This window comes from Vespa velutina, chromosome 10 (assembly GCF_912470025.1).
Source record: "Vespa velutina chromosome 10, iVesVel2.1, whole genome shotgun sequence".
NCBI classification, from domain to species: Eukaryota; Metazoa; Arthropoda; class Insecta; order Hymenoptera; family Vespidae; genus Vespa; species Vespa velutina.
The window spans coordinates 5,499,141-5,525,775 of NC_062197.1; the positions used below are offsets into that span (position 1 = coordinate 5,499,141).

The 26,635-nt window shown below is 30.3% G+C and overlaps 3 protein-coding genes across 9 annotated transcripts; all 3 read right to left on the reverse strand.

The window, feature by feature from the left end:
- Nucleotides 1-183: 183 nt before the first annotated feature.
- LOC124952502 lies at nt 184-2,195 on the reverse strand. Its single transcript, XM_047502498.1, has 4 exons — nt 2,071-2,195; nt 1,861-2,002; nt 1,547-1,780; nt 184-830 (listed from the first exon to the last, which is right to left on the reverse strand). The coding sequence occupies exons 1-4, from the start codon at nt 2,149-2,151 to the stop codon at nt 535-537; spliced, it is 753 nt and encodes a 250-aa protein (XP_047358454.1). The 5' UTR covers nt 2,152-2,195; the 3' UTR covers nt 184-534.
- A 3,482-nt stretch (nt 2,196-5,677) lies between these two features.
- Nucleotides 5,678-8,580, reverse strand: LOC124952497. 2 transcript variants are annotated; one of them, XM_047502481.1, is made up of 7 exons: nt 8,137-8,580; nt 7,127-7,373; nt 6,942-7,059; nt 6,643-6,875; nt 6,407-6,553; nt 6,149-6,328; nt 5,678-5,917 (listed from the first exon to the last, which is right to left on the reverse strand). In XM_047502481.1, the coding sequence occupies exons 2-7, from the start codon at nt 7,279-7,281 to the stop codon at nt 5,779-5,781; spliced, it is 972 nt and encodes a 323-aa protein (XP_047358437.1). In that variant the 5' UTR covers nt 7,282-7,373; nt 8,137-8,580; the 3' UTR covers nt 5,678-5,778. The 2 variants fall into 2 exon arrangements, with proteins under 2 accessions (XP_047358437.1, XP_047358436.1); XM_047502480.1 differs by having other exon boundaries at nt 5,679-5,917; nt 8,235-8,579.
- A 677-nt stretch (nt 8,581-9,257) lies between these two features.
- Nucleotides 9,258-26,223, reverse strand: LOC124952489. Of its 6 annotated transcripts, none has more exons than XM_047502453.1 (4): nt 25,963-26,098; nt 18,065-18,400; nt 12,946-14,003; nt 9,258-11,546 (listed from the first exon to the last, which is right to left on the reverse strand). In XM_047502453.1, the coding sequence occupies exons 2-4, from the start codon at nt 18,241-18,243 to the stop codon at nt 10,306-10,308; spliced, it is 2,478 nt and encodes an 825-aa protein (XP_047358409.1). In that variant the 5' UTR covers nt 18,244-18,400; nt 25,963-26,098; the 3' UTR covers nt 9,258-10,305. The 6 variants fall into 6 exon arrangements, with proteins under 6 accessions (XP_047358409.1, XP_047358406.1, XP_047358407.1 ...); XM_047502450.1 differs by lacking the exon at nt 25,963-26,098 and adding an exon at nt 19,904-20,148; XM_047502451.1 differs by lacking the exon at nt 25,963-26,098 and adding an exon at nt 20,040-20,134.
- Nucleotides 26,224-26,635: the final 412 nt, after the last annotated feature.

Below are 26,635 nucleotides of genomic sequence, written 5' to 3' on the forward strand. Positions count from 1 at the left end.
ACTCGAATGTTTTATTTACCTCTACTGACTCAACTTTGAACGGACTGTTAATATAACGTTTCTCTATATTAGTGTTAGAATTGTTTGAGAAAACAATTGTAAGCCTGTGTTTATATGATATTTTCGTATTACGTTTAAACGTATAATGTGTCGGTTAAAGTTTGTACGGAAATTTCTTAGACTTTTTATATATTTTGTAGTTGAAAAAAAAATAACACGATCAACGAAAAGAATACGCTACGATAAGCAATCATTGTTTGCTTTATCAGCTTCATCCTAAAATTTCTTTTTTTTTTTAATGCGTTGCCATCTTCTATGTGAACAAAAAATTAAGTCGGTAGGTGAATGAAATTTTTATTACACTTTCCGTAAATTATCTAAATTAAGAAAGCAAACATGCCTTTGTTACATAAGTGTTCTCTAGATTCAACTCTTCTTTACTACCTCGTGTGTTCTCGCGATTTTATTTCAAACGCATTCATTTTTTTCCCTTAATACCGATCATCGTGTATTCCATTCCATCTTGTCATCATATTAAATAGTTATGTTATTATCGAAAATATGTTTTGTTAGAATAGAATTAATATAAAAGGGATTATTAGATTTATTGTAAGAATCAAAAGATCTTCTTCGATTTGGAATTTTTTCGAGAAGAAGAGTCCGATCCTTTTTTTTTATATTTTTCTCCGAAAAAAGTTCCCCATTGTTTTTCGTAGAAGTAAGACTATTTTCCTTGCTTTCGATGATACTGTTTTGTTTTTTGTTATTATAATCAGACCAATTACGTTGAAAACTGATAAATACTTCATTCCAGACACATAGTTCCTCAACTAGAATAAATAAAAAACGCTATTTATTTATTTTTTTTTTTCAACTCTTTCTTGTTACTTATCAATGGTACGATAAATATAAATAGTTTTTTTTTTACCATAATTATTATTTTAGTGTGTAGACACTTTATGTATATATATATATATATAAACTTATACAGAGTAAAATAAGAACGTATATGTATATAAATATACAGCGTGTACTGAATTTTTTTCGTCAAATTATGAAAGCATATTTTATAAGAGAAAATAAGATAAAAATTGAATATCTATAGATACTGTTACAAATTTAAAATAAAATATTGTACATAATCTAAATGAACTCGAGCATTTTTCTTACACAATTAAATCACGTACATACTCAATATCAATGTACATATGTATTTCTCATTTCAAACACTATATTTTGATGTTTCTACTTGAAAATTAGAGGTTAACTATTATTAACGATATTAATCATTGGTGAATTTACAGATAAGATAAATATAATCTATCTTTTAATAATTATAATTTTTATAATCTATCTTTTAATCTGCAATTAAAAAATTCCGTCACCTATTGCATACATTGCGTTAAATATTCTCATATAAAACATTGATAATTAATTTTCGTGTAATGCGTATATATATTTTTTTTAATTTAAAAAAATTATACTTTCAAAGTTCGACGATAAAGATTTGGAACGTTTAGTATATAATTCAACTATCGAATATTACCGTATAAAAGTAATGTCATGAGTAGAAACGATCCTGTTGGAATTCCTAAGTTCGGTAAAAGAGTGTAAATCAAATTTAGAAAAATAGGGCCCTCGTAAAATGCAATTCCATTGATAGTATTTACCAGCCACGGTAAATAAAGATAAGGAATATTATATTCATCAGCTATAGCTACCATTGTCGTTGTTATTAATCCCGTAATTACATTAGCTGCGAGTATTCTTATCTTTAAATCTGAAAGATTATGAAGGATTCATTATAGGATCATTGCTTCCTTTTAAATATACGTTATTATTAATAATTTTCGTTATTACTATAATTTCGACGAAAAAGGGCATTAAATGCCGCTGATTTTGGTGCTAAATTGTCAAGAGTTACACGAGTTCCTGGTTCGACGAAGATGAAACTTAAAAAGTTCGTCGTAAAACATAATATAATCATGTAAATAGTTTCGATCTGCAAAGAGAGTATTCAAAGTTTTAAAATTTCAGATTTATTAGATTTAAATTCGTGATTGTAATTACCTTTCCAATGTATCTTTTCTTAGTGCCATCTCGTGTGACATACCATTCACCATTAAAAATTTTTTTATAATTTAGATTCATGTCTTTTTACGTATTTTTTATTTCGTTATATTTTCATTTTATTCAGTAATATGTTCCTTTAGTTTTTATAATTTTACTTTGGTCAGATCCGTAATGTGATGATGATCGTTTGCTTTTAATTATCATCCATTTATTATGTATATGTATATGTATGAATATATGTATATACTTGCTTCATAGTTCACTTTGAGAAATAAAAAAAGAAAAAATAAATATAGATAGCACATATACCAATTTCGAAACAGTCGATCTCAAAGTTTTCATTGGAGTAAAAGTAATATCTTAATGAAGAGTAATGCAATTGAAATCAATTTTTTTTGTAAAGTAACATATCCTTCAATCTTTTAAGAATTTTTAATCATTAAAAAGAAAAAAAGAAAATGAAAAAAAAAAGAAGTACGTAAACAAGCTCGATTAAGTCGATTTAAGATAATTGATAATTGGCTTAATTATGTTTTATTTTGTTTATTATATATTATTATTTGTGAACAGGAGAAATTTGTCGTTTATCGATATTTCATTTACATGATCATTTTTAATGTGTCTTTATTACGAACGCATACGAAATTAAAATGTAGTATTTTTTTTTTTTTTTTTATAATTAGGAAGGTAGATCGTAAAGTTTGATTTTGCTTTTGAAAAACACTTTTTCATCATTTTTATTTCATTGAATAGAATTTCGTGCTTGTCGATGGAACAGGCAAAATACTTGCAACCAGTTATGCACCATTAATATAGCTGGCAAGATCTCATCGCGTTTTACGTGTAGACCATCTAAGAAGAGTCTGACAAAAAATACTATTATCTCTACGATGATAACGCATAATTGCATCAGCAACCAGGGAGTGTACAACATCGGGTATTCCTATTAATAAAAATAATAATCGAATGAAATTTTATAATTTTTTTTCACGATGTTTTCTTGCAACATTATACTCACTGTAATAGCACCTAGCATTATCAACGTATAGTGCTCTATTCCAAGAATAGAAGTCATTAGTTTCAAATCTCTTTCCACGTCCCAAGTTGCTAATCAAAAAGATGTTAAGAAAGAAATATTTTACTTTTATTATAAAAATATTTTACATACTTCTATATTTTTCTATACTTTATAATAATATAAAAATATATAAATATTACAAGAATAGATATATTAAATGAAGAGTCATTGATGGAATCGAACGAATATAAAAACTCACCTAAGTCCTCTTTTTTAGAACGCGATGGACATCTAATTGGTACTTTGCAATTCATTGTACGTATAACATCAAATGTTGTTATCACCTGGACGATTTATGAATGAAAATTAAAAAGTATAAAAACAATTTAATTGAATTAATTGGAAGAATCGTGTGATTTCGATCGACCGTGTACACTTATATGTATACACAAGCACACAAGTTAATAATTAACAAGTACTACGATGGACTAACGGTCCCAATGATACCCAGCATGATGACGTATAACGGATTTCCCATGATATAATGATCGCACAGGTTGCATACCATTCGACCGACACGCTGAAATTTGAAGATTTTATTTAAACTTTTTTATTTACATAATATAATACCGAAAGGGTTATAACGATTAGTGATAACATTGATAGCTAACTAATCGTCCACCGTGTTCGTTGATTTTTCGTCTACCACGTATTCTCATATTTTTTAAAGCTATTATAACTTTGAAGGAAAAAAAATATATATATACATATATGTATATATATATATATATATATATATATATATATATGTATATATATATATATTAGAAAGAATTCACGTTCGAGTAAAAAAAAAAAATTTTTTTTTCACGACGTATAAATGATTCAAATTAAAAAACGATAAAAATCTTCGTCATTTTTGCCCTCTGGCGTATGTACTTAGTAATATAAGTTCAAACGAATGATACGATCAGTTCTGATTGGTCATTTGTTAAACATTAATATTGATGGATATATGTAATATTATTTTTTTGTCGATGTGTAACTTACAGATTTTTTATTTTTCTCTATGATCGTTCCCACGCAAGATATAACAGCACGTTTTCCCATTTTTCTATGCTTGATCATTGTTTGTTAAACATTAACAACTACGTATATAATACTATTTCGATTTTGTTAGTTAAGGTTACAAAACTTAGATGCATTTCCACGGGGAGAATACCTTGACGTTTAGAAAATATAAAGATCAGGGTAGATGATGGATATCAAGTAGTAATCGTAAAAATTGAAAATTCACTTGCATTTTATACTTCGTAAGCAATTTATCACGTCTGATAAATCATTCGAAAATAAACGTGGCCTGCTAATATTTAGGATAGTCTGAAATTAGCTATTTTAGAGACATTAACTCGCGTAAGATATCCGACTCGATATCCGATCGAATTCTGATAAAGCATTTTCGTTTCGCTATTTCAACGTAGAAAAATTTTTCAGATGAAAAAAATCTTTGGATTGTTCTTATAACAATAATAGCCATGAAAAATTATTTTAAGAAGTTAATTTATCATGAAGAAAAATTCGTGACAAAAAGAACGAATAAACGAGAAGGAACGAACGAGAACGAAACTTATCGAACGATCCAAGCGTTTTTTTTGCTTCTAATCGTTCTAATGTTGTGTTATCATGGTATACGCAATGGTAGTTTCCAGTATGATCTTTTGGAGAATGGAGAAACTCGTTATGGTTATGCAACTTATCAAAAAAGAGAAGAGACATTTGTTAGTTTGACCTTGGGATATTCTTTTCATCGTTCTATCGTTTACACAGTGACTGCTATTATGTTTCTTTATTCTCTTATATCGGTGAGGAAAAGAAATGATCAATTTCATCGATCTCTTCAAATATAAAGTCCATGTATGATATACTGTTTATCGTTTAGAAAAATCCAGGCTGGAGTTTACCGATGATAATTTTATATTTTGCCGATTTGGTATGTGACGTAAGCTATGCGATTATCGCCGTTTGTCTATTCTTTCGGAAATTTTATTTATCGACAGCTATTTTTTATACGACCCTTATTATATTACTGATCAGTACGTTTTTTCTTTATGTTACATTATTAATTAAATTTTACGAGAAAATTTAAACAAATGTGTCTGTGTCAATGTCATCATTTGTATTTTTACATATCTAAGTGTTACAGCATTTGATAATTTAAAACACATTTTTAAAAATAAATTAAAACGAACATTTTTACGTTTCTTTTTGAACTTTAAAGTTTCTTTTTGAATTTTGAAAACGTGAAACGATCACTGTAACATAAAAAATCATCACTTTCAAAACTGATGAATTTCGAAGATATAAGAAATCAGTAGCCAACATTTGTTTAAATTGTTCTGTTGACTTGAATGATTAAAAAAAAAAAAAAAAAAGACAAAAAAAAAAGATATTGGCTTTGACGTAATTATTTCTCGTCCACGCAGCTGGAGAAATATGGGCGTGGTTGGGTGTCCTTCGCCTTTATGAGTACAGAACATACAAGTGACGGAAATCATTTACGAAGACAACATTTTTTATGGTATATTTTTTATTTTTCTTTCTTTTTTTCATTTAACGTATTATATATTATCTGTAATTTTCTTATAAAGAATATATTTATTTGTGATACTTATTATAATACTCTTTTATCATAAATGGGGTAACATGTAGCTGTAACTCAATGCACTTAGTAAAAATCCACGACGATAAACAATTGGACATTTTAAGGTTTCCAATGAGCACGTTCTAACGTGTTTCAATATTCTAATTTCGTTGCAGGAATGTATTCTGTGAAAAAAAAAAAAAAAAAAAGAAAAGAAAAAAAATGAAAATTATTACGTTTTATGATGGCTTATTTAACCCTTAAAAGCTATCATAGAAGCCAATGAAAAAATCAAATGTAATTAAATGTTTTTATTATTATTTAAAAATAACTTTTCGAGATATGCTTTTGAAAGAAAATTTTCTCGATAGCTCTTTAAGGTTAATAAGGAAAATATCAGAGAAAATTTGTCATACTGTGGACAAAACTTATTTATGGACTTAAATAATGCTCCTTCTTTACGAATCGATTCGTTTTTCGATATGTCATTTATAAAATATCCTATAAATGCTTGACAGGGTACTCCAGCAGCTTGAATATCATTTTGAGGATCAATAGTGGCCAATCCATCGAATACACATTTCTCATTTTCTTTTCTTTACGAAGGAAGATAAACAATTACAATTCATTTTTTTTTTTTTCTTTTGCTTATAACATTATTAACTTGATCTTACTTGCACATAACTTGTGAAATATATTTTAGATTGCAATATAATTTAGGATCCAGGGCGATTCCGGATGAATTCCAAATGAAATACGCTTCGGTAGCTATTTTCAATATCTTATTATTTAAATTTCCAGCTACTTTAGAGAGATTGGTTCTGCAAGATCATCATGATAGATAACGAAAAAAAAGAAAAGAAAAGAAAAGAAATAGATAAATAAAGACGAAAGTGATCGATCTTCTTACCCTTGAAAGAAATTGTCGACGATGATATCGTGGTTTTTAATGTTCTCGTATTTATGAGTAATTTGATATCTCAAACGATCTTCTCGCATTATCCATAAAGATCTGGTTGCTTTGTTCTGTAAATCGATCGAATTTGTAATCGATCTAATTTCAGGCTCAAATTTCCTCGTCACTATAAAATCTTTCATAGAATCTTCCTTATCGGTTTTTTTGTGTAAACTTATTAGATGGATCTAAAGAAATTTTTTATTTATTTATTGTAGTTGTTCAATTAAAATACATTCAAATATGCCCTATACATTTAACTCTGGGTTCTCACGTGCTGCACTTTCAATGTGGCAAAGATCCATCATTGACCATGTACGATCTTCTTGTCTTACTGAGTATACATTGATCGATCTCTTATTAAATTCCTCTCTAGAAATATATATATAAGGATATTTAAAGCTCATAAGATGTATTCTAGTTAAATTTTTAAACACACCGGTGATTATCAGTATTCGTTGTGTTCGTAGGTAAAGAAAGAGTAACTGATACAATGATGAGCAAGACAAGATTCACCATTATGACGCATGCAATAAAAAAGACAAAGAAAAGATAAGAAGGCCACTTTTCCAATTGTTTAACGACTCCTTTCATGATCGCACTTTCGGAATTGAGTTTGGGAAATCCGATGAACTTTTTGGTACCAACTTCTGGTAACAGCAGGAGTTCATCTTCCTGATTTGATTCTGTTGATCGTTAAAAAAATCAGTTGTTATGATCGTTCAAAATTTAATCAATTAAACGTTATATATAAATTCGTACTCACGTATCATGAATGAAACAATAATAATAATAATAATAATAATAATAATAATTATTATTATTATTATAATAATAGTAATAATCTTAAAATCAAAATTTAATGTAAAAAACAAATGTACGATTTTCATTAACTCGATAACAGTTAATAAGTTTATAAAACACAACCGGATAGATATTCATAATCACAAAAAAAAAGTTAAAAGAATACAATTCATAGAATTATCCATATTAAATCCATCAAAAATGGATAAAAGGTACGTCGAAAAAAAAAATAATGAATTATATATCAATAGAAGAAATCAAGAAACAATAGAAACAATAAAAAGTTACAATAGTAACAATCATCCTTCCAATCGTTAGAATCATATCGCGATTAATTACGCAATGAAGCTATTAATAACAAAATTAATAGATTCTCACATGAATGCATAACATACCATTAAAAAAATTGGTAATTTTAAAACACATATCTAGAAAATTTCATAGTGACATTAGTCCTCTCAACGATAAATCGTTATTTTGACTGTTGTCGAGAATTATCTAGTCAACAAATGTCATGTCTTGCGATAGAAATAATATGTAATAATGGCGATTAATGAAAAGTTAAAAATAAGACAGTTTGAGAACCACTGTAGATTTAGCAATGAATGTTAAAAAATGAAAAGCTTTGTAATTTTGGAAACTCACCTGCAATTATACTGAATTTATTTATTCTCTAATCAAAGGATAATTATCGTACGTCACTTCAAACTACTGGTATGTATTAAGATATATAATTTACTTGCCTTTTATATCGATCATGTTCTCCGTTCGCTTTAATACTGCGCTATCGTCGAAGAGGTCTTTAAGTTATTTGTATCGTTCGCCAAGTCAGCATTTCGCAACGAATTGTCGCATTTAAATAGAAGGAATTTTGGAAGTGCACAAAGATATTGCAAAAATACGATATATTAGGACGTACATAACCTCAAATAAATAATAACGAATAAAATGTTTCTTCTTCTTTTTTTTAAATTATAATTTTGTTTTCTTTGTCGCTTGTTTTTTTTTCCATGCAATTGAATTCATTAAACCGATAATCAATTGTTCAAATATATTTGAAATATTTTCGTTTTAACAAAGAGATATGATATATAAAATAATAGATATTTTTATTTATATAATATATATATATATATATTGTGCTTCTTTTTTTCTTGTGACTTTTTTCATCACAATTTCTATTTTTTTTCTTTTTTTTTTTTTTTTTTTGTTTGTAATAATATTAGTACAGGTGTGTTACCTACACTTATTTTTTCATACGTCTGTTCCATTTGGTCTGTAGCTGACGTGACGTTTTATTAATAAACCATTATTGCTACATATTACTATATACTTACATATATACTATGTACTTACGTATACGTATTTAAACGTCATTACGTATGAAATATTCGTTCATATTCGAATAATTAGTTTGTCGCATAGTTATTACACTACTTGGCATATAATTTATCTTAGAACATATTGAATAAAGTATTTATATTTATCTAAATATTAAAATAATTTCTTTATTATTTCAAACAATCAGTTATCTCGTTATTCAAATAGAAAGATTACAATTTTGTTTTTGTAACAAAAGATATGTATATCAATAAATGATAGCACAATTATTTTCATATAGATAGATATAATGAATAATAATAATAATTATTATTATTATTATAAATTGTTGGAAGTTAAATTTAGTATGTCGTCATTGTGACAACAGATAAATCGTATTTTATTATTTTTAAGATAAAAGGAAAGAAAAAAAAAGGAAACACCAATTAAGTTTGCATTTGTCTTTATTACAAATACTTTCTCTGAAATTAATTCAAAGTAATCACGGTGGCAGGCATAAATATTCGCATTATACGATATTATTATGTATTTGAGAGGAAGACACTTGATTTTTTTTTTCTTGCTCGAATGAACTAGTCGCATAATTTTTCTATGATTAACGATTCTTCTTTCGTCCTGCGATTCGTTGAAAGGAATGACACTACGTACATACGTATGTACTTATTTAAGATATGTATATCTACGTTACATGCACGTAATGATACATAATCACTATTTAAAATGCCTTATATACAAATATCGCGCTATCGCTTACTCTCTAAACTCATGAGCAATAAATATATCCAACGAAAATTAAGATTAATTAATGAAAAGAGATTAAAAAACCTGCTACGATAGAAAGAAAAAAGTTGTTACATCTTATATTTTGTTTTTTTTACTTTCTCTTTCTTTGTCTTTCCCAGCTCGTTTCTTTTTCCTTGTTGTTGTTGTTGTTGTTGTTGTTATTGTTGCTTATTCATTTATTTAATCCATCTATCGAACTTATAATCTAGAATATCTGTGAATATTGTGGAAAGAATAGCGATTAGCGCGGGAAATCGTCAATCTTGAAAATATGCTTATTCGGAGAAGATAGTTTTGAGAAATCCGATAACTTAACGAGAAGCACGTTGTGTCGTTTTCATTTAACACTAAGAGTGATAAATGATATCTTTATAAATTATACTAAGATAGATAGATAGATAGATAGGTAGATAGACAGATAAATAGACACATAGATAGATAGGTAGGTAGACGAAGCTAATTCAATTAATTAGAAATCAAATATCACGATAAAACGAAAGGCACTATATTTAATGCGTTCGTTAAGCGAATCGTGTTGGACAATTCGAATTTATATTGTTAAGACCGACCTGCGGCCGAAAGCGAACTGTCTTCCCGCATTTCTATATAATATTATATTATATTATAGCGATAGAAAGAATAATAATAAAAACGAAAATAGCTTGGTACAGTGTTTTAAGGCACTCGTGATCAAACGCTTGTATAAGAGATCGTTTGCTTCGAAGTAGTACCGTTCAGTTGTTTGCTATTGGGGATTAATGGCTCGACATCGGCAATCAAAGTTTTGCTTAATCCATCATTATCGGACAAGCTGCTGGCACTATTACGTTTCGAGAGAGCCCGATTAACGTCCTGCAATTGGGCATTCTCGTAACTCCTACGATTTCTGGTAGAAATGCTAGGAACTCGGCTAAATCTTCGACTACTTTCCGGACTGGATTGATTACCTTCGAAAAATCCAGATTCCGGAGAGAGATCCGAGAACGGAGATTGTGGACTTCTCGGTGATCTATTAGAAAAATGTCCATCCTCGGTAGTTGTGAAAATGTCACGAAGATCAGCCGCCTGTTCCTTGTTAGAAGATACCTTCTCCGTTTCGATATTAACCCTATTATGTACTTCGATGTCACTGACGTTCAATCGACGCTTTATTTCAGGCAACTCGTGCATTTCCTTGGATCCTTTCATCCCGCAAACGATTTTTTTTTTGATACCGTCCAAACCTTCCCTACTACCTGTGTGACGTCTAGCAACGATCAAGTTTTCACCGCTGGTAACATTTAAATTTCGATTGCTATTCGAACGATCTATGGATAACACTAGATATTTTTTCGAACCGTTTAGATTTCTTCTTGAACCGTTCAAAGATCTTCTACCTTCGTCAAATCCCATAGGAAAATTTCGATTGGAAAGATTCCTTCTTGAATCATTCAATGATCTTCTCTCTTCGTCGAGAAGCGGATACTTCATGAGACTTTTTTTCGAACAAAACTGACCCAACTTTCCCTGATATTCTTCTTTAGTAGATATCTCACCTTCGCGAAATTCCTCCTCGAACATTATCTCTCGACTGTTCTTTATGATCTCTCTGTTAACCGCTTCAGATAAATGTCGAAACTCGACGTCACTCATCACTTGTATAGCATCCAACTCTGCGTCCGTCAACTTTGATTGACCAATTTCTCGTTGAAGATTTGTTAACACTTGAGGACCATGACCGGTGCAATTAATATCTTTAAAGGCATGTTTACCGAATGGCACTTCTTCCAAACTGTTCTCACTTCTTGTGCTGTCGACGTACGTTAAAAGACGATAATGATGATGATGATGATGACGATGATGATTCGGTGGAGCCGACGAACGAAGTCCGCAATAACAATGGCTTTGTACGTCCTGACTAAAGTCCAATTGATCCTCGTCTATTATTACACCTGAAATTTCATCTAAAGCTTAAATCGTGACTAGATATCTAGATATTTAGATATTTATTATTATTATTATTATTTTTTTTTTTTTTAAATAATATGTAATAACGTAAATCCAATGACACTGGGACGTTCACAATGTTTCTTCCTTGACGATCTATTTTACATACACAACTTAATGTTAGTCATCATTTTTATTTCATATTTGATTGATTCATGAGATTCGACTATGACCGATGACACCCCGATAAAGATCGTACCTTCCACGAACCTTGTACCATTTCTATGTTATATTAGTTACGTTAATGAGTGATTAATTAATATATTCCGATTTAAGAGACATTTTACAACGTTATTGAAATAGTCTTTTGGTTAAATATTCCACGATACGACGATAGGATTTCTTTTATGTCAATTCATCTTTCGAAGATGGTTAATGGATGGAATGTCGGAACACGATTATGATTAGTAGATACACGTATAAGAATATTGATAGAGGAATGAAAACAGAGAAGTGGGGCAGGAGGAGGGGTATAAGAAAGACATGGACGAAGTAAACAAATGAACGTGACAAGGACGGATACTCTTTCCCTTTTTTGCCTTTGATTTCCAATTTCCCATAAAGTTAAGGTTAATGTTCCATAATGATTATCTCAAGTTTGTCATTTTTAAAAAGACAAGGTGATAAGAGGAGGCTCGCGTTGTAACTTGCGCTTTCTTTCCTCTCGTTCTTCCCTTTTTCTTTCTTTCTTTCTTTCTTTTTTTTCTTTTTCTTTTTTTTTCTTTTTCATTTTCGATGTTTCTCGGCCAAACGATTTTTTTTCCACCGAGAACGATGGGATTTTTAACTTATCAGCAAAAATTCTCATATCCCTGGGCAATCGTCGATCGATGGAATGTCAATGTGAAGCTTCGGCGAGGGTCCTTGCGACGAGTGTCCTTGAGGAACAAGGAATCCCGTGCCTTCGGTTTGGTTAAGCGGGTTGAGTATCACCGGAGCAGATTTCGGCTCGCTAGGAATTTTCCTCAGGCTTCCATCTACGATAGATCCAGCACCAGAAGAATCAGACGAGGACACGATCGGATCAACAAACGTGCGTTAAGATTAAAAGTGGAAGCGAGCATGCGATAATAAACGTTAATGTGAAAGCAATACGCAAGACGTACTCAATTATATTTTCTTTTTTTATTTGAAAATGAATTAACATGAGGTTAAAAGCAAGCTATCGGTCCTAGGGAAAATCGTTTGCATAGAGAGAGAGAAAGAAAGAGAGAAAGAGAGAAAACAAGAGAGAGAAAGAGAGAGAGAGAGAGAGAGAGAGAGAGAAAGAGTGAGTGAGAAAGACATATCTATCTATAAATCATGTTAGATTTTGAAGCAAAATAGAAATAAGAAAGTACTTACTGTTCCCTTGACGAATCTCATCCTGAACCCTGTAAAAGTCTGCGAGCTCTCTACCAGAGCAAAGGGGAGTATCGACTTGCGTGGTGCTATCGAAGAGAGAATAATCCACTTCGTAACCTTGCCTTTCTTTCGAATACATCACCATTGGTTCGAATCTATGACCCCAGAGTATCTCCTGAGGCAAATAGCTGGATCTTGCTTGAGTGGTTTGCCCGGTCGATTCGATGGTACCCTCTAATATGACAACTACTTCGAATCTTTCCGTGAGCATGTCCTCAGCTGAAAGATTGTAGAAAGGCGATTCCGCGTTAATCTTGTGAACGATCGTCGTCGGCCAAATGAAAAAGAGGTTGCCGTTCTGTCCGTCGGTGCCAACTGCTAATTCATGTTGATTCTGTGATAAGATTTCACCTTCCTTCGTTGTCCTTGATCTTATCATTTGGGCTCTCACAGCTGCACCAATAATATGACTCTTTCTCATGTCACCAACACGGAACATCAGACAGAGCTCACCGTCCCGTTGACAAATCACTGCATTTTTTGAAAACAGAAGGGTTTGCGTCCTCTGTTTTGGCCTACTCATCTTCGCAAAAACTATGCCAACCATAAAAGCTTGTATCATAACACCGGCGACGCTCTGTATGCACATTACGAAGATTGCCTCCGGACATTCCTCGGTTGTTGATCGGCTACCGTAACCGATCGTGTGCTGTGTCTCGATGCTAAAGAGGAAGCAGCTTGTGAAAGAGAAGATATTGTAGATGCACGGTGTCCAATTGTTCTCAACTTGAAACGGTGGTAAGTGACGTTCCTCGAAATCACCGTGAGTGAATGCGATCAGCCACCAGATCACCGCGAAACCCAACCAAGAGAGTAGAAAGCTCAAAGCGAAACAGAGCAACGTCCATCGCCATTGCGTATCTACCAGGGTCGTGAATATATCCTGGAGGAAACGCAAGGACCTTCGAGATATTCGTGATTGCAATACATTGCAATCTCCGTTTTTTAGTACCGCTCGACGGCGTAATTTCCGTGTTGGTCCTGCCCTGTATCGGCTCCTGAAACATAAATCGTATAAATTTTAGAATAGTGCTGCTCGTACTACTTATGAATATGGCTCGTGTAACAATTATTAAGGAGGGGAGGAAGTGATTTTAAATCCCTTCTTTCTTTAAATTTATGTTTTTTTTTAATTTTTCCCATCGATAAGATTCGGATAGACTTTACGAAACTCCATTATGTCTGGAATAGAGATTTATAATTTGCTTGGGTTTATAATTTCGCTAGTTAATATGGTTAAATGATGTCAATGTAAAATAATATCGAGGAAGTTTTAAACAAATCCACTTAGATTAATATCGTGCCAACATTGATTTAAGATACTGCGTTTCAATAGTTTCAATGTATTATTCATTATAAATCAAATGCCTTGTATACATTTTTTACGTTCTTGTCTAACGTCAAGATAAAAAATAGAGAAGAATTGCGTTGCAACGAACGTATCCATCACGAACTTATCTTCGATATATTATGCATTTTAATTTGCAATTTGTTCGATGTTCAGCAATAGTTTTGATGTTAACGAAAAGGATTAAAAGAACGACAAAATTCCAATACAATACACTTACGTTGGCTAAGGTTTTCTTTTTTCTTTATTTTTTTCTTTTTCTTTTTTCTCTTTTTTTTCTTTTCTTTTCTTTTCTTTTCTTTTTTATGGTGCAACCAGAATAGCCGACTTTTGTGGAGAAGACGCATAACAGGTTCTTTGAGTGGTTAAGATTTGAATAACAAATCTCAACGATCTCGTTATCGATTCTCTCGTGTATGTTCTCGTTGTTAATGTCACATTACAAAGTGGATATGCAAAAGATGAATCATTCTTGCATCGTGACTAATTAGCGAAAAATTATACTTCAGCCTAAGTGATCATTATTTACGAAAAAAGAATACAAACAGTCCATGTTTCTTTCATAACAACACTTTTCGATTCTTCCTTTTAATAATGCAAGAAGAACAGTTGTGTACGGTTATCGTGATAATGTTGTATCATGTCAAATTTTCAACGTGAAACATATTGAAAAGTTGGAAGTAGAACACTAGGGAAGATTAAATTTTATAAGTTAACGACGTAATAAGTTCTATTTGTAGACCGATCGCCATACCGAAGACAATTCATTGAACGTAAATTACTCGGAAGCACTCGCGACAAAATGCCTTTTGTCTTCTTTCGCTATTAATCGCATTTTATTATTATTATTTTTTTTTTTTTTTTTTCTTTTTTCTTACTCATGGATATGTTAATCATCCGCGTATCGCATCTTCAGTGCTCGTATTTACGCCAACTATTCTTAAGATAGAGGCGAAAAAATATTTTTATCTCTCCCTCTTTCTCTCTCTCTCTCTCTCTCTCGCTTTCTGTTTGTTTCTTCAGATACTTTCAGAAAGTTCCTTTGTATTTTGAAATTTTATTTTGTCCTTCGCAAATCGTTTTTTTTTTATACCTGAGTCTTAACGCATTCTAACATTTTTTAGCGATTGATTTGCTTTGAATTTTGGAATATATCAAATACGTGAATAATATAAATGAATCATTTTGAAATTTTGTAGAATTTAGTCGTCTTTTATTTTATATACTGTTTAGAGATTCATAAAATCGCCATTTTATCGTAAAACTCGACGTTTCATTATGATTTTAATAATTTTTAATGAATATTCAAGATAGCTAAATCTATACAATGAAAAAGAAAAAAAAAAAAAAAAAGAACTTCGAAGAAATTTATTCGATATCTTTTTATGATTATTAAAGAAAAATCAATTTTAATCGATGACTTTTACTTACGATGATTCTCTTCGCATTGTACGTCATCGTTCTTGCACTTTAAACTCGTAAATTTGAAAAGCACTGAATCTTGTAAATCATTCGATTCGATTCGATTTCCAAAGTCTTCGAGGATTAGATCGAACAACTTTGAAAAAATGATTAAAAAAAAAAGAATTACATATAAATCTACCAGGATCATCACATAATTTAATTATTGCACTTTTTTTTTCTTTCTTTCTTTCTTTCTTTTTTTCTTTTTTTTCTTTTTTTTCCTTTTTTTTTTATAGGAAAATTTAATCAAAATTTCTTTCACGTTGAGCGTTTATTTATTTCTATGATAAAGATATGTTTTGAATGGTCTTTTTTTTGTCTGTTGTTTGTTCGTTTGTTGTCAACGAAGAGAGCACATGGTTTCGCGAATGAAGACGATCGACGGTGGTATATCTCGTGCGCGCGCGCGCCCTCTCAGCGCAATGATCCGAGCGAGAGTCTCGGGTCTCCCTTTCGTACGACAAAAAGGAAGTCGCCATTTTGACTTTGAACGATAACCGAGTAACCGTTATCTACCAATTTATTTATTGCCACGCGTAAATCAGCCGCCGCGAGTCGACGACACACTGTGGACTCGTCAACTCACCGATCTCTCTTTCCTTCCCGTTTTACCATTACATTTTCTCTCTCATTCTTTCTTTCTTTTTTTCTTTCTTTTTTTTTTTTTCTTTCTTTCTCTCTTTATTTCTATTCGTCACTCTATTATAGCCGAATTTCTTTTGAGGATCTTCCCCTCTCTTGTTACATTGCTTTTTAAGTCTGAAACCGCACGTGATACGATTATGAGAATTATTTCATTGACCTAATCAGCGTATATCGTGATGCATGTCCGGGATATAAAGTCGTACACGCGAAGAGCGAGTGAGAGAAAGAGAGAGAGAAAGAAGAAAATTTATTATTTATAACAAGGGGAAAGACAGCCCCGTGTTGTGTACAGGGTGTCTCAAAATTTATCATCGAACGAATAAGGAAATAAATAGATAAACGAAAAGATTACCCTACGATTATCTTCAATGATTTGAAAAAGAAAAGAAGAAGTAAATAATAATAATAATGTAAAAGAATGCAAAAATTTTTTAACATAACGTTGAGACATCCTTTAAATGCTAAAGATGGAAATACACACACACACATATATATATATATATATATATATATATATATAGAGAGAGAGAGAGAGAGAGAGAGAGATTATTATCTTTTAGAAAATATTTACAAGCAAAAGATATATCATTGAGAACATCCACTGTTAGTTTTCAAAATAAATAACAGATTTATTGTATTTATTGTTTAATTACATATCTACATTTATCGTTAAGCTCAAAGTTACTCGAATATTATCTTCGACAAGTTTGTAAGTTTCGTTGAATATTTTTATAAAAAAAAAATTGCATTAAGAGAGCTACGTAGGTAAGTTTTTTTTTTGCAAGTGTTACATGAGCTCGATGGTTATCTAAGTCTTACACGATGAATTTGTCATCATAAGCTACTTATCAAATCTACGATCATTTCTTATCGCGTCTGTCGCTTTTCGATAAGAAAAATAGTTGAAAACACAGAAAGAGAGATATTCCAACGAAAAATTGTTTCTTTTCTTTTTCTTTCTCTTCTTCTTTAAAAAAAAATGCAAGTCATAACGTCATTCAATAAAATATTAAATTACTTTTGATATGTTTCGTTCGAGAAATTAGGATTACGAGCATAAGACATATATAAATATATATATATATATATAATCGTAAGTTTCATTAATGTAACAGACAATCGAATAATGCAAGATAATCGAATCGTTATGGATAAGAGTGTGTTTCTAAACAAACAAACAAACAAAAAAATAATAAAAAAAAAAAAAAAAAAACTGATTCAGATTAAACGGTCGAACAATTAACATTTTTTTCTTGTAGTCGAATAAAATGATGTTTCTTAGTAAGTATCGAAAAAAAAAAGATATTCATAAACAAAGCATGTAAGAAACGCATGTTATAATCGTCCATCGTAAAGGCAAATCATGACCGAAGATTAATTTATTACGACGATAGCAGTTAATGGACAAAAATGCATATACATATTTACAAAATAAATCCGCGATGTTGTTTGAGACGTCACTGCTTCGACTTAAGTATGAATAATACGTACATAAATAAAATTCTCGTCGATCGATAGGATTTAATTCGATAAATTAAATCTTTCTTTTTTTTTTTTTTTAATGTATTTAATTTTTTTTTTTTTTTTTTTTTTTAATTATACCTGCTTCTGAAGGACAGATTCGGACTCTTGGATACGACGATTATCGAGGAAGGTGAATTAGGTGGTAAAAGCTTCTGTTCTTCTCCATATTCCAGTGATGGACTTTTGTCGTCGTTAGAACTTGGTCTCTTCGTACCTCCTCCGTTTATCTTCAATGATTTTTCTTCAAAATCTTTCATTCTCGAATATTTCCTTCACGAAAGCGATCGAACATCGTTCAAATTCTCTTGCCCTTTTCCAACGATGTCGGAACTTATCGCGTATCGAAATGAAAAGTCCGAAACGTCGTTTGTTCGTCTTTGTATTTTCTTTTTTTTTTCCCGTTGAACGATATATCTAAAATATGTAAAAAAAAAAAAAAAAACAAAAAAAAAGAGAGAGAGAGAGAGAAAAAAAGATATTTTTGATGTAGCCACAGTTTTTAGTTCACCAATTTTCTCATTCTTTTCTTTCTTCTTTTTCTCTTTTGAAACTCGTAGGCATAAGATATAATTGTTCGTAGATATAATCAATATTTTTAACCGAGCACGATGGAAATGGGTTATCAGTATTATTTCTTCTTGTCAGTCGGCATAATGCCCTTGAATTCAAAACGAGGAGATAACGAAATGTCACTTTCGTAAAACTCGATCATTTCTTTATGTCACCGATCTTTTTTCTATCGATTATGATAGCGATCATAATCGAATGAATAATCGCTTCGAGATATCGATTATATCCACGACGACTTATTTTTATTTTTTTTTTCTCTTCTCTCGTATTCCTTCTCACACTCTCATTCTCTCTTTCTCTCTCTCTTTCTCTCTCTTTTTCTCTTACTCTTTTTTCCTATCTTTATCTTTTAATATCTTTATAAGTTTAACAACACTATATCTCTTGCCATGAATAAATGTTATTTTAATTGAGAGAAATCGATGAAAAAAATCGACGCGACGACGAAGGAAGATGAAGAACGACAAATACCGAGTATGTAGCTAGTAAAACATCTACTGATGCATTGAATATCGACGCAGGATGTCTTATATATATACGTACGTGCCTAACCGCCTCGTTCTTCCACTTATCGGTCACTAAACACTACACTTTGCTCTTTTCATTTGCGAAAAAAAAGCTGATCATATGCTTACGTCACGTTAAACATGTCGATCCCCCTTTTTCAAACGGTCTTCTTCTTTCCTTTTTTTTTTCTTTTTTTTTTTTTTTACCAATGTTTGAGATTTTTTTTCGCTTTGCTTAGTTTCTATGCTTTTTGAGAGAGTTTTTTCATTTTTATTTATTTTTTTATTTTAATTTGACTATAAAAAAACAACTCGGCTATTTCATTTTGATAATTTCCACGTCGTTCGACAAAAGTCACGTTTATCAAATGAGAAAGACAGAAAATGAAGAGGAGGGAGAGAGAAAGAGAGAGAGAGAGAGAGAGAGAGAGAGAAGAAATCAATGCTAATTAATTCACATTTAAATCACGCATTCATCTGCAAAAATGCAAAAGAGTAATATATTCTCAGTCGTATTTAAATGATATCAGCGAATACAGATCATTCGAGATGATCGCGTTTATAATTAAAAGTATTATATCATACGTCAATACGTTGAATTTAAAAAAAAAAAAAGAGTCGTTTGATTGTTTTTCGACTTGGATTTTTAAAGAAAATTATGTCAGAACAATTTTCATGATGATTTTTTCTTTTCTTCGTAAGCGAATAGAAATAATAAAATTTAGTATTAATTTATTTATTTATTTTTTTTTTTTTTTTAATGAATTTATATAATTTTAAATTCGAGTTTTGTAAACGTTTCGTAGCACGATAAACACAGAAAACACAAATTATTGCTCACATATAATAGCTTAAAGATCGTTTTTTCACTCGCGTCAAATGTAAATAATTTCCTTCGAAAGAGGAGGAAATAGAAAGAAGAAAGAAAAGACAAGAAAAGGTTGAATATATTTTCACGCCCGTCAGATGAAAATTACGATCGCCTTGTTAAAAGTAAAACTACTGTCGAGCTCGAAACGTGACGTTTCATACGCTACTTTCGACTGACTGAGAAAACCATGTCTTATCATCGTCTTGTCATCTCGTTATCGGGAATCGTACTTGGCAAGCTTCGTAAAATCATATTAGAAATGATATCCCTCCCCCCCCTCTTCCTCCCCAACTAGAGTTAGTAAAAAGCAAACGTTGAAGATAATGATTTATGTTCTAACCTTTAACATCAAAAATTTCATCATATTATTACCAAACTATCCTTTTACTTTTATGGTTTACTTTAGTTTTTTTACAAACTAACGTAACTATTGCTATCATCTATGCTATTGATCATTATCATTAATATTATTATAATTGTTACATTATTGCGTTGTTGTTGTCATTATTATTATTATTATTTTATTATTGTTTTTGTGTTTATTTTTCTTTTTCTTTTCAGCTTCGGTTGAGTAAAATAAATATAATATTAATTAAATCTTCGATTTATGAAAGCCGATATGTATAACAAAAATCGAAATTAAAGATTATTGTGGCATCTGTTAAATGAGGCGAAACTATATATTTTTTATCATAGAAAAAGAGAGAGTTGAAAGTTGAGTACAGTTTTAAATCACGTTATGTCTGTTATGAACAGTGCCAAAACCTGTTATGTCCAGTACCATTTTACTGCAACAAAAGCCGTTATATCTAGTGCACTATTATTGCAATATGACTAATACTTTTTCAACATCCGTTATGTCCTATTTTTATATAATAATTTCTTGTACAATAACATAGTTTGTTAAATTTCAAAATGCTGTAACTCGAAAAAATATCGAAGAAAATGTACAGTGTAAGTGTTCGTTAGATTCGTATTGATATTATCTATAACTTTTGTTATGCTTAAAATATTGATTTCCATTATAAAAAAAATAACTTTTATGAATTAAAACCATTATGAAATAATTGTGATACATATTACATTTACTTATTAAAAATCTAAGAATTTTTATTTGTTTATGATATCAACGGGATCGAAGATATTTGGTCATATCGTTCTAAAATGGGACATTCTATATATTATGTTGATACTGTAAACACTTCCAAAACCTGTTATATCCAGAAATCTGTTGTCACAGAACCAAAATCCGTTATGTCCAACAAATTTTAATTATTTAGAATACAAATTCTGTTGTATTATTTCCAAATCTTACATACCAACTATAATAATTAATGTCAAATATTTAAAAAAAGAAATCAACCATATATATCTTCGCTGTGATAGAAATGACGGTGATTTGTCGTCCAACAAAATTTTGATGGACATAACGGACTTGAGAAATAGAAATAGACGAATAAGAGAATTCTAAAAATGAGAAAATGATATTTCGATGAAATATACCAAGTACATCTTATATAAAAATTTATCGATTGAATTAAAGAGAAAAAAAACCGAATTATTTTCGAATTATTTTTAGCCCTAAAACGTAAAGATCTCGTGAGAAAATCATTCATATTGAAATAATATTAATTTTAATAAAACATTGGGTATCTTTTTAAAAGTATTGATATAAATCAATATTTGTAACGCTCGATTTACTAAACCCATCAATATCACGGATTTCAAATTTTATTATAAAAATCATAAATATTACTTTTTGACAATTTATATTGACTTTGATTGATGTAATGATAGTAATGATAAAAAGTAATGTTATATATAAAAAAAAAAAGGAAAAAAAAAACGTGCATTTTAATGTTTTCAGTAAACATAGATATACAATCAATGACATTTCTTCTACCAAATAAATTTTAATAATTATTAAGGAACAATGTTTTCAAATGATTTAAGATTGGGCAAATATGTTAAAAAAATTAATTTTACGAAAACACGAAGATATTTATTATCGAAGTATAAAGCTTACAAATGAAATGAAATAAAATGAAATGAAAAGAAATAAATCGAGTAATGAATATAGATAAAAAAAGAACAAAAAAAAACAAACAAAAAAAAAATAAAAAAAAAAGAAAACAAAAAAAAATGAACATCGACATTCGAGATCTATATCTAATAAAATAAAAATAAATATTTTCCTTTAACTCATTCAAGAATAACCAACCAGGCATCTCTTTTTACAGGTACAGCTCGATTCCTTAGAGACTTTGTTTTCGATTCTAATGTCACGATTTGTATCGTCTTTTGGGACTCGGTTATATTTAATTTCTCGTTATTTTCCATAACTTGACACACGATGGATTTTAGAATATCTTTTCTCTATCACAGATTTAAAATTCACCAAGTTAATGCTATTGTCCATGAATTTTACTGTCGAACGAAACGAGATCTATCGCGAGCTCTTCTACCGTGGCCGTGCGATGTTACGAGTTCGATAACGAGCTTTTAATTAAACTAACGAGACCGGACGAGAGTCGAGAGGTTGCGAAGACTGATAAAAATTTTCATTCCAGAAGACTCGATCGTAGGTGATGATGAACGATCGTTCGTGTCACTTTTTATACTATAATATAAAACCAAATGCATATCAATCCATCTTTTTTTTAATTTACTTTGTATATTGTTGTAACATTGTTGTTCATTTTTTTCTTTTCTTTTTCTTTTTTTCTTTTTTTGTTCCCCTTCTCTAGTTCAAATTATACTACAGTTAACATACATTGACCAGGTGGCGGTGGACACAGCCAGGCAAACCCATTAATCGTGTCTCGTCCGTCTTAGTAATTTGATACGTGCTAGTAAACACGCACGATTAGACGTTGAGTCGATAACTAGATTACCGGTTTATGGCCACTTCGATCTGTGGTTAACGTTACAGAGATATAATACCTTGTATCATATTGGACGCGTGCCATTTTATATCTAATCACAATATACAGTTATTACACTACATTCGTTCTTTGACTTTAACTTTAACTTTCGATTGTACTGTTATAATATACCTATGAATAAATGATCAGAAATAGGGATTTTTCTTTTTTTTTTTTTTTTTTTTACGAAAATATTATATTTATATTTTATCTTTATATTTTAATCTTGCATTAAAGACGTTTTTATAGTTTTGTTGAAAATTGAAATTTGTTTTTTAGGATATTTTTTTTTCTTTTTTTTTTTTTTTTTGTGGGAATATTATATGAGCAAAAAACGAGCGTGAGAAAACATTTGGTTGCATAATTGTCGTTAGATATATCCCGATTAATAATTAATTTTATATATTTTTTTATATAAAATTCTATATATTTGTTACGTCGATATTTAATTCATTTTAAAACGTAAGATTTTTCATGTAACGAATACGTAAAGCATTATGACGAGGTTCTATCACGTTACCTCCAGGAAATGAGATATCTGATATCCGTGGATTGCCGCAAATTTCCACGATTAAGCACGATTATAATCGCAGATTGATCTGCCTCCGGTGACCTTTAGGACGACCGCGAGGTATACGAATTATAAACCTTGAATGAAAAAGTTTAAAAATAGAATTTACAAATAGAGTTACATTATTATCAGCAAAATATCTTCCAAACGAATATTATTATTATTCGTTTATGAATATATTCGATCAACATAAGACATTTTAACGATTCATTCGTCATTCATATTAATTATTATTTACGAAAATATAATAGCTATTAAATAATTCTAAATATATCTATGATTCAAATTGACGCATGTAATTTCGACGTTTTATTATACAATATTACCGTCATTAAGTTAATTCTTATAATGAATGTTTTTAACGTTCGAATTATTAATCGAATAATATTGGAAAAGTTATTCGAATGTAAAGAATGAAATATGTACAGCGAATGATTATCGTTTAGATAAAATATTCGAGTAAATAAAAAAGAATGAAAAAAAAAAGGGAAAAGAAAAAAAGAAAAAGGAAGAAGAAAAATTCGTTCCATTAATTATCTTAGATAAGTTTTATCATTCCAAATTGTTAGAATAATAAGAAATTCTATGAAACAAACACAATGAAGATGAATTTTACAAGTCCTACTATATGACAGGAATCGATGAAACTCTTTCCTTCTCTTGTAAGATCTTTTACGTTATGTATGTCGCTATGTCATTGTCGTTGTCGCATCAGACAGTTTGACAAAACATGAATTATGATCAAAGAGCAAATAGATCGTTGTCATCATTGAAAAATATGATAGATTTGATGTAGAAATGTGCACGCCATAAAAAGACTCATTTATCGATATGCTGTTATGCGACTAATACACTGATACGTAGATGCAAGTACATATACATATATATATATACACATACATTTGTATGCAGTTAAGTAATTAAAAAGACACAGTTGATAAATCATATTTCGTAATAAGTAGTTACAAACGATAAACGTTTCGAAAAAGTGTGGAACTCATTTTCCTACGAACTTGAAGCAATCTTATATAAAATATAAAATATAAAATAATCGTCCTATTGATTATTTATATCGAATATTTCGATTAATCAACGAGAAGATTTATTGCAAAATGCGACTACGTTTTTTACGCTTTTTTTTTTTTCTCCATCGAAGAGACCGTTGACGAGAAAATTTGGAAGGATTTAATATAACGTGAATAATGGTAAAAGAAAAGAAAAGAAATATTTTCATAATGATTTGACAACATTACGGATATATGAAGAGAAAAATTTTCTAATCTATCGAAATTCCACTATTTATTTAAAACAATCAAATATTAATTGTTAAATTAAACAATTAAAAAAAAATCAAAAATAAAAAGAAGAAAAAAAGGAAATAATCATGCATAATAATTATTTTTATTGAAATTGACTTTGGAAAATTAATTTTGCCAAATTGTTTTGCAACTCTCTCAGTTATTTTGGTTTCTTCGGAGAAGAACAAAATTATATTAGATGGCGCCCGTCCAAATTAACACCTTAATTCATTGTTTTCGTTCTTTCCGTGTAGAAAGCGTATTTACGTATGTACCATCTATAAGAAACTTACAAGTGAGAAGCATCTTGGCGATCGGAGATGATAATTATTCTTTCTAACGCACCGGTAGAACCCGTTTTTAGAAGCGAACGATGCCTGTTTTCGAAAGTGCACGACCTTGAACGGTGCGATTTCTTACAAATATGAGGAAGATATACGGCTATTATTCATCGAATCGATTGCTTCTTCATTTTCAACGAAGGTGAATGTATCGTCATGGAATTTATGTTAGTTCTAACTTTCTGGATGCCACGTCACATACATAAAAATGATTGATAGATTTATACGAAATAAGAAAATATTCCATTGTTATAGAAAATGTTATATGAGTCTTCGAGTTAATAAACCATAGAAATATTTATAAATATATTTGTATATGGGTCTCAGAAGGATGAGTTTTTCAATATCGGACCAACTTAATTCACTAATAATTTAATTTTCTTTATCACGTTTATAAAAAAATTATATTAATGTGAAAAATTATAGTACTATTTATATTCGTATAATTATATATTAAACTGAGTATAAATAAATATCGAAAATATTTTTTATATCTTCTGTCAAATAAAATAAGATGATACTTAAAACAATATGTAAACGAGTCTGTGACTTTTAAATTATATCAATTATAGGTGTTAAGTTGTTGATAAGAAAGTGAATGGAGTTAACTTGTCGTAAAGATTTTATTTTTGATGTAATAAAAGAATGAATAAATAATCATTTATCTCTCGTAATCTGTATAATAATCCAATGTTTATTAATCGAATATTATCTCTTATTTTAATAGGTCTTTAACGAAAGGAAAATGAAATCGCAGTTAAACATTTACACGATCTATTTTATTTCTTTTCTCTCGAATAACGAATCAAACGGATCTAATGAAAATAATCTTTTTAATCGAAAATGATTTTTTAAGTATCGAAAGAGGGAAAAAAAAAATTATATGTTTACATACCTGGTGGAATCTTGCCGACCGACGCCGCCACCTATGCTGCTACTTTGAGTGCTGACTCTGACAAGCGTGACGTTTCTCGGTAGACTTGATAAAGTGCCGCCGGTGCCTTTTTGGCCGAGCAAAGGTGATTCTGGTCTCGTTGGATTTTCTCCTACAGTGGCTACGTGAGCTTGTGCTTCCGGATCTCTTTCTTCCTCTTCTTCGATCGTACCCGGTAAACGAAAAAGTTTTTGTGGTTCCTCCATTCTCTCACTCTCTCTCTCTCTCTCCCCCCTCTCTCTCTCTCTCACACACACACACACTCTTTCTATCTCTCTCTCTCTCTCTCTCTCTCTCTCTCTCTCTTTCTTCCTTTTTTTCTCTTTTTTTTTTTTTTTTTCTTTTTCACGACGTCACTTTCATCGTTACGTTCAAACTTTTGATAATTTTTCTATTCAACATGTTTTTCTTTCTTTCGCGTCTCAGGTTTACACGATCAATGATTTCGTTGCTTAATTCCCAAAGGAGAACTTTTTTCTTCTTCTTTCACTACCTCCTTTTTATTTCCTTCGTTTCGAACGTCAGTATAAAATGCGTCTTGAACGCTCATCGAAATCACCACGCATAGTCGAGCCGCTATCATCGTTAGGTAAGGATATAGTTTTGTGATCCGCCATAGCTTCGACTCGTTCGT

Excerpts from the sequence above, each read along its gene's own strand:
- LOC124952502 (XM_047502498.1), bottom strand. The coding sequence starts at position 2,151 with ATGAATCTAAATTATAAAAAAATTTTTAATGGTGAATGGTATGTCACA. Across the intron at positions 2,003-2,070 it reads AGAAAAGATACATTGGAAAG|ATCGAAACTATTTACATGAT; the intron begins GTAATTACAATC and ends CTCTCTTTGCAG. Across the intron at positions 1,781-1,860 it reads CCTTTTTCGTCGAAATTATA|ATTTAAAGATAAGAATACTC; the intron begins GTAATAACGAAA and ends ATAATCTTTCAG.
- LOC124952497 (XM_047502480.1), bottom strand. Across the intron at positions 6,554-6,642 it reads GTCGACAATTTCTTTCAAGG|AACCAATCTCTCTAAAGTAG; the intron begins GTAAGAAGATCG and ends ATGATCTTGCAG. Across the intron at positions 6,329-6,406 it reads ATTTCACAAGTTATGTGCAA|AAAAGAAAATGAGAAATGTG; the intron begins GTAAGATCAAGT and ends TCCTTCGTAAAG.
- LOC124952489 (XM_047502449.1), bottom strand. The coding sequence starts at position 26,207 with ATGGAGGAACCACAAAAACTTTTTCGTTTACCGGGTACGATCGAAGAA. Across the intron at positions 14,004-25,962 it reads GGTCGGCAAGATTCCACCAG|GAGCCGATACAGGGCAGGAC; the intron begins GTATGTAAACAT and ends TTTATGTTTCAG. Across the intron at positions 11,547-12,945 it reads TGAGATTCGTCAAGGGAACA|GTGTAATAATAGACGAGGAT; the intron begins GTAAGTACTTTC and ends ATGAAATTTCAG.